The sequence below is a fragment of the Balaenoptera musculus genome, chromosome 19, assembly GCF_009873245.2.
Source record: "Balaenoptera musculus isolate JJ_BM4_2016_0621 chromosome 19, mBalMus1.pri.v3, whole genome shotgun sequence".
NCBI lineage: Eukaryota > Metazoa > Chordata > Mammalia > Artiodactyla > Balaenopteridae > Balaenoptera > Balaenoptera musculus.
In genome coordinates, this window is record NC_045803.1 from 17,137,850 (window position 1) to 17,145,442 (window position 7,593).

General features: G+C 48.5%; 1 protein-coding gene across 1 annotated transcript; it reads right to left on the reverse strand.

Moving 5' to 3' along the window:
• Positions 1-4,501: 4,501 nt before the first annotated feature.
• On the reverse strand, positions 4,502-6,371 carry FFAR2 (free fatty acid receptor 2). Its single transcript, XM_036832979.1, has 2 exons — positions 6,353-6,371; positions 4,502-6,222 (listed from the first exon to the last, which is right to left on the reverse strand). Exon 2 carries the CDS (start codon positions 6,213-6,215, stop codon positions 5,226-5,228), a length of 990 nt encoding a protein of 329 aa, XP_036688874.1. The 5' UTR covers positions 6,216-6,222; positions 6,353-6,371; the 3' UTR covers positions 4,502-5,225.
• Positions 6,372-7,593: the final 1,222 nt, after the last annotated feature.

Below are 7,593 nucleotides of genomic sequence, written 5' to 3' on the forward strand. Positions count from 1 at the left end.
TGTCTTTAGCACCTAGAACAGGGCCTGACGCGTAGTAGGCCTCCATATACCTCCTTTGTGGATGAATGAATGCCTGTGTATGATGACGTGATGTCTGATGTGGCCCTTTAGAAACTCGAGGCTGCTGTACGTGAGTGTGGGCTTTTTATTTAAAGCATCTGGATTTGGGAGCCGTATGTTTACTTTCCTAACACTGTTTCCTTGAGGCCGATTGCAGCTTGGGCTGACAGACAGCAGGGGACAACGTCTGGGGAGAGGAAGCCTGAGGTTAGAATAGAGCCGAGGCTAGCCCCTCCTTGGGTAAGCAGTTGGTAGACAGCTGACCGCAGCCTGCATTGGCTCCCCGCCCCGTCACATCCTCTCCCTTATCAGACATTGGAAACTTTGCCAAGTAGGTTACTGGACTACTGCATCTGAGAGCTTAGAGATCTTTGTCCCAATTTCCTGGTTGAATGTGCAACTTGTAGATGAGAAATGTCCTCATTTCCGGTGACTAGAGAAAAATAACGAAACGGAAAAAAACGGGGCGAAAGTACTTAACCACAGGAGGTAGAGAAAGCTGAAAAGAGAGAGAGAACTAACTAACAGAAACCTGAAGGTAAGGGGCAGGGAAGTTAAAGGGAGTGGAGTTGGAATCTTGGCCGTGTATTTGCCTTCAGACCGTCTCCGGGCCCACCCATGCCTGCCTTCTCTAACCGCAGTGATCCCCACAAAACCACACTACATGTGAGCTCTGGCTGTGGTCAGTTGAGAATTTCTGAGGAAGGGACACACAGCATCTTTTCCAGAAAGGGGAAGTGAAATAGTCAATGCCAGTTTCCCCTTTCCTGCTGGTCGGGCCCCCAGGTCAGGCTCAACCAGCTCCCTCCACCCCTGTTTCCTGGTAGCGGCTCTAGGCTGCTGTCTGTGTTATTCATTAACCAGGAACTAATATTTCTGTTTGCCCATCTGTCATCCTGCAGGGGAGTCAGAGGAGTCCCACAATCTAAGCAGCCACCCGGATCCTCTTGGATCTGGCCCAGTCAGCCACATTTAGCTAGTGTTTATCGTGTTGAAAGTCCTGCGCCAGAGCCTTGTACGATATGTAGCCAGGAGTGAGAAAGTTTTCTCAAGTAGGATGTGACCAGTGTGCCACTTGAGCATATGTGCTGAGCGGTGCATCCAGTGATGTGCTTGAGCTGGCTTGCAAGAGCCGATTATTAGCATCGCTTGCCAAACCCACGTTCGGTGTCTTCACATTGGTAGAAACTGGCCCTGGAAGGAGTGTGTGTGCCACAGTTATTGGCAAGTACTGCACATCAGGGCCTTTGCTACCCTCCAACCCCCCGCCCCCTGCACCCTCATCCGAAGAACCAGCATACACTGGGGACATCTATTTATCAAAGACCTCTTCCTCCTTGGTTCTTGGATGGCCAATTCTAAAGAAAGAGGAAACAGCCCCACTTTCAGGGAGCTCCCAGCCTGATGAAAACCCTCTGTGTTTGCTAGAATACTTTATGGTTCTTCACTCTGTTGTATATATTATCTACTTGATCCTAACAACCATCTCCCTTCAATGGTAAGCACAGATACCAGAGTGGTCATCTTAAAATGGAAATCAGATTATTTCACTGTCTTGCTTAAAACCCTTGAATAGCTTCAAAAGCTCTGGCAATAAACTCATACTTCTATCTGGGGCCTAAAACACTTAGTGTCATCTGGTCCTCCCTGACTTCCTCGACTTCCTCTTTCACTCTCTCCCCATTTCACAATATCCCAGCATCAGCTTCACCTGAGATTGTTAGAAATACAGACTCTTGGGCCCTGTCCCAGACCTACTGATTCTGAAACTGTGGGGAGGGAAGACCGTAATCTATGCTTCAGCAAACCCTCCCTGTGGTTCTAGTAGATGCCTGAGTTTGCAGACCACTGCTCTGTCCCCACACTGAGATGGAGGCAGCATCTCTCTGCCCCTGAGATGCTAAGGTTTTCTGCCTCCTTAGGGCTTTTGCACCTGTGGTTCCTGTTTCTAGAATGTTCTTCGCATGGGCCTTTGTATGGCAACTCCTTCTCATTGTTCAGGTCTCAGCTGACCATCACTGACTCTGGAGAATCTTCTAAACCCTCTCAATCCCTCATTATACTTTCTCCCATATCCCTATTTTGGTCCATTTGTAAAAACCATTTGCCACATTCTGAAATTACCTTGTTGCTTGTTTACTTGCTTATTAACTATTTTTTCCCACTGGAATGGAAGCCCCAAGAGGGCAGGTACCTTGTCTCTTATATGCTCTGCATCCCCAGCCCCTAGAAAACTATCTGGCTTATAGTAAATATATAAGTAGATAAAAATCAGTACATATTTGGTGAACAAATGAATTACTAATTTCCCAGTAAAGAGATGGGCTATGTATCAAATGACTTGATGGAGATCAAATACTTGTTAGTGAGTAGCTAAAACTTCACCCTGAAAGTCTCAGACCAGGTCCAGAAATTTTCTTGTACTTTTTGGCAAGAGTGGCCATGTCCCTAAAACCCTGGGAATCTCTGAGTTGCAAGGAGTCTGGCAGTTAACTGGTTCAGCCCTTATCAGATGTGTGAGTTTCCTCCATGTTCTAAGATGAGTGTCTTCTACTTCAAAATTCCCAGAGACTGGGGAGTGATTACCTTGTTTAAGTGATTACCCTGACTGTTTAAGACGTAACTCCCTGCATCTTTTGCCCGTGATCTTTGTTCTTTGTGGGGCTACAGAGAATATATCTTCTATAAAATGAACCTAATCTTGTTCCAGCCACATATTCAGCATTCTCTTACTTGTTTCTCATATGTTGGTGAAAAAAGCAGGCACTTTGGAGTCTGGAGGGCCTGGATTCAAATATCTTCTCACTATTGACCTTGGAAAGTTCCCCTAATTGTCTCAGGCTCCTTCTTTAGAACAGTGCCTGGCATTTAATGCGTATTATTATTATTATTATGTTTTGAATCTCCAAAGCATTTTGGTTCATTTTTCTGGCCTTGATTCCTTGGGTTAATTTCCTTTTTAAAAATGTGCTGCTTAGTACTCAATATGCTACTGATTAGATATCAGTGGAGTGGTTGTCATCAACTTGTTTAGACTCAGTTTCTTTTAATGCCACCCAAAATCAAATCCGCTCTTTTTTTTTTTTTTGGAAGGTGTAATATATCACATATGCATAGTAAGCCTACAGTCAGCTGAAAATCCCAGATTTTTTTCTTACACGTTACTGTCAAACCATCCTATATAGTTGACTATATATTATTTCCATCATTTTAAATGTTCTACTTGCTATGTCTCTTTTAAGTGGGAGAACATCTTTGTTTCACACAGGTTGGTATCTTAGAGCTAAATAACACTGTATAGTTTCTCAGCAGTTTTATCTATGCAGTCTCATTTGACTCCTCAGAATAACCCTGAGAGGCATATGGTACCCTCATTATTATGCTTTGGAAATGGTGGCTTGGAGGTTGTGACTTGCTCAAGGTCATCCCACTGGTAAGCAGAATTAACATCGAAATCAGAGCTCTTATGACACCAGTCAGGTGTTGTCTTGAGGAAGAAAAACAGAAAATGAGCTCCCAGTTCAGTGGGAGTAATAAGGAAAGTCTTTCTGAAGAAAGTGACTGTTGAGTAGGGTTTCATAAGAGGGGAAAAAGCAAACAATCTGAAGATGAGGCAGAACGGGGTTGAGGTGAGGGGGACTTATAAGCAGGAAAAGGTCTCTGAAGGATAATTTCTTGGGCCCCTGAGCTAGGCCAGTGGTTCCTGACCTGAGCTGCCCTTCATAATCACCTGGGAAGCTTTTTAAATCTCACCTGCTGTAGCCCCACCCCCAGAGATTCCAGGTCAGTAGATCTGAGGTGGCTATTTGTATTATTTTTATACCTCTACATGTTATTCTGATGTATAGCCTCTGTTGCAAACAATTAGGTGCTGGAGAGCACAGTCTAGGGGTTCTTCTTGCAGAGAAATGTTAGGCAGGTGGAATTGGGAAGGGAGAGAGGATGCAGAGCAGGCAATGGGATGATGAGATATGAGTTCCTGAGAGGAAAACTTCTGATGAAAGGAAAACTCTGCAGGTTTCTAAGCTGGAGGATAACATGTTTTAAGCCTCTGTGATACACTGATAACTTTGAGCTGGGACTCGCCTCAGTCCTCTTTCTGAGTCCAATCTCTGTTCATCAATCTAAACAGGAATCCATCCCTCCACTCTTATTGCACCTTTAACATATTTCTGTGGTTTCAGATGTACCATCCTCCCCCTTCGCTGCTGAGTCTAGTTCTCCATCCCATTTTTGCTCTCCTTGTGCTTGCAGAAATGTTACAAAAATTGTGGACACTCTCTTCAGAGTTTTATAACCTTTATTTTCATTCTTTTTTTTTTTTTTTCTTGGTCATGCCACACAGCATGCAAGATCTTAGTTCCCCAACCAGGGATGGAACCCATGCCCCCTGCAGTGGAAGCACGGAGTCTTAACCACTGGACCGCCAGGGAAGTCCCTAATCTTTATTTTCAATCGGCCAGACCAGGTTTTTTCCTGTGCTCATCAGTGTTGAGCTCTAACTGATGGTTGCCAAGCTGGGTTCTGACCTGTGGGGGGCGCCATGGAGGGAGAAGACAAGACCCAGACCTCAGGTGGCTCCCAGTTTATTGGGGGAGACAGGTACACACATGAAGACGACTGGATCATACTTAAAGAGCAGCAAGTCACATGGATATTGCCCACACCTAGGTCATTATAGCTCTAAGCCCCAGTCTTCCCTCCTAATCCCCTTGGTTCAGAACCTTCCTGCATCTTCTTTGACCTCATTTAGAATTTCTCTCCCATCTCTTTCCCAGTGGCTTCATTCTAGCACCAACAGCTAGACCAGTGTGTAGGTGTTGTTTCAAAGCTGGTAGCAAGGTTGTTTTAGGGCTCTCTGCTTCAGCTACCAACCACCTCACACGGATGATTGGAATTTGTATTCTCTACATTGCTTCAGAAACTCTGGTCTGATAGTTCTCCTATGCCCAACCGTTTCTTCTTTCGTCCTGGAGCTCTGCTCCTTTGGGAAGGAAAATTCAGTCAGGAAAGGATACAGAGCTGGTGAGAGAGATTTTTTAGAGTCCCAGTCGTGGTTTGGGTCTGAGGATTCCTGAGTCCGGGCCGGGAACCCGTGTTCTCCCTCTCCCAGCCTGCTCAACTCATACAAAACCCAGAGTGCCTCCAAAGGTCCAGGGACATCCTTAGTCTGTGGCGAAGTCAGAACTCGGCGCTCCCTCTGCTTGACTCACACCCCTGTCCACATTCGCCACTTCTGCTGTCTCTTTGCCTCTGCGTCCCAGCAGGGAGGAGCCCTGATGCCGCAGTGCCTGCAACCCTTTTCCAAAGGCCCTGCGCACGACTGAAGAAGAGAAATAGAAAAGCAAGGGGTCCAGACTGGCATTGAGGGAACTCAATACCACAGCTTCTGCCCGCCACCTGGGGCTTGCCTTCATGTGGAACCCCACCAGGTGGGATATGTTATATGGCCCAAAGCACACCAGGAAATTAAGGAGGGTCACCACAGCCAGCCCCACAGCTCGGCGCCGCCTCTGGGCCTGCACATGGGGCTGCGTGAGCATGATCCACACAAAGCGCCAGTAGCAGAAGATGGTGACCACCATGGGGATGAAGAAGAGGACGAGGAACAGCTCCAGCCGCATGGGAAGCACCACTTTCAGCTGCTCTGCGGTGAAGTTCTCATAGCAGGTTATGCTACTCTCATTTGTGGCCCTCTGGGTTGAGTTCGAGTACTGAATGATGATCACCATGGTGCAATGACCAAAGGACACGATCCAGGAGATCAGGGCAGCAATCACTCCATACACAGGCCGGCGGGACAGCTTGTACTTCACGGGGAAAGCCACTCCCAGGTAGCGCTCGATGCTGATGCCCGCCAGGAGCCACGTGCTGCAGTAGATGCTACTGTAGAAGCCAAAACCCGTGAGGGCACAGACTAGCTCAGGCAGGTACCAGAGGAAGTCAGACGCGGCCTCCGTCATCTTGAAGGGCAGCAGCAGCAGCAGCAGGAGGTCCGCCAGCGTCAGGCTGAGCAGGAGGATGTGGATGGGTGCCGGGTTGGGCTTGCGGACGCGCCCCACGAAGGCCCGCAGCGCCAGGAGGTTGGCAGGGAGACCAGTGAGGAAGATGACGATGTAGGCTGAGAGGATCAAGGAGTTTTCCAAGTTGGGCATGACTGTTCTGGAAGAGGATGAAAAAGGACGGGGTCAGGAGGACCAACTCACAGCCTGCAGACCCTGGTCGGGTTCAGTCTGTGGACATCCTCCCAGACACTCTCTCCCTTTCCCAGGCCAGGGCTTTCTGCTCCCACCACGGCTTTGCTCACACACCACCTGCCAGAACTGCTCAGAGCAATTGTTGACTTTGCCTGGGGCGGGATATTAAGCAGTAGTTATTACGTTTGCCATCATGTGTCTCTTGGGGAGGCCAACCCTTGGCTTCCCAAGGGAATTCCCCTCCGGTTTTCCCAGCCTTTCTCCTTCTCTTGTCACAGATACAGGAAGTTACTGTTAATCAGTTTCCAACTCTCCTTAAGTCCTTTCCTCAGTCAGAGACCTGCAGAGAGAAAAGGCAACCCTCACTACAGCAAGGAGGGAGCTGGGCGATGTCTCTCGGGAGAACTCGGACTGTGAAAACCCAGGTCCCGAGACCCAGTGCTGGTTCCTCCTCAGGACCCTGCCACACGCCCAGGAAGCAGGTGCCTAGCCCCCAATCCATCTCCCTACCTGTTTTCCTTCTCCTTTTTGCAGAACACAAATTCTCCTCCATCTTTCCCTCCCCTGTCCAATTCTGGGGCTATACTGAAAAGGGGAAGCTGGAGAAGCGTAGGGAGGGGCGGCGGGGAGGAAGGGTGAGCCAGCACTGTCCTCTGGGGCTTGCCCCCCCAAAGACTTTAGAGAATATTCAGAAAAGCGCATGGGCAGTAACTGGCTCAGGAGCTGGGTGTTTTGACAATAAACAGAGGAACTCCTCTTAATGGGGTAAGAGTTTTCTGTTTGGTTTGTAGCGCTCACTACCCGCACGCAGTCTGGGCCCTCCATCCTCTCTCCGGTCTTAGGGCCTGGTCCGCGATTCCTTGCCCCCCACCAGCTCCCGTTTCTGGATGTGATCCTTGCCTTCAGTTTCCGACAGACTTCATCCAGCGCCAGCCCCACCCCTGTCCCCCAGCCCCAGCCCGTTTCCCTCCAGTTCGGATCCCGGCATCGCTTCCCAGAGCGCAAATACTAAGCCAGCTGCCTTGCCTTGTCTTTGTTCCGGAGAGAGGGCTTCTTGGGATTAGTCCTGAAGGAAAGTCTGAAAGCTTCTGGAAAAGAGGAACAGAGCTTTAGCCACTGCTACCACCCATTTCACACAGGAAAAAATTGTAAGGAACCTGGCTGGTAGAAAGCTTTTATACCAGCACTAGTCATGTGACCAGAGAGGAGAAGGTCAGTAATTCAGCGCTGTCTCCTCTCGAACCCAAAGGAAAGGGTGCCAGCATCTTTGTTCTCCCCGCCTCACCTCCCCAGAGATCCCCACTCTGATTTTCAAACTCAGATTTTCTGTCCTTAG

What these genes read in the sequence shown, in the direction of transcription:
- FFAR2 (XM_036832979.1), bottom strand. Translation starts at nt 6,215, where the DNA reads ATGCCCAACTTGGAAAACTCCTTGATCCTCTCAGCCTACATCGTCATC.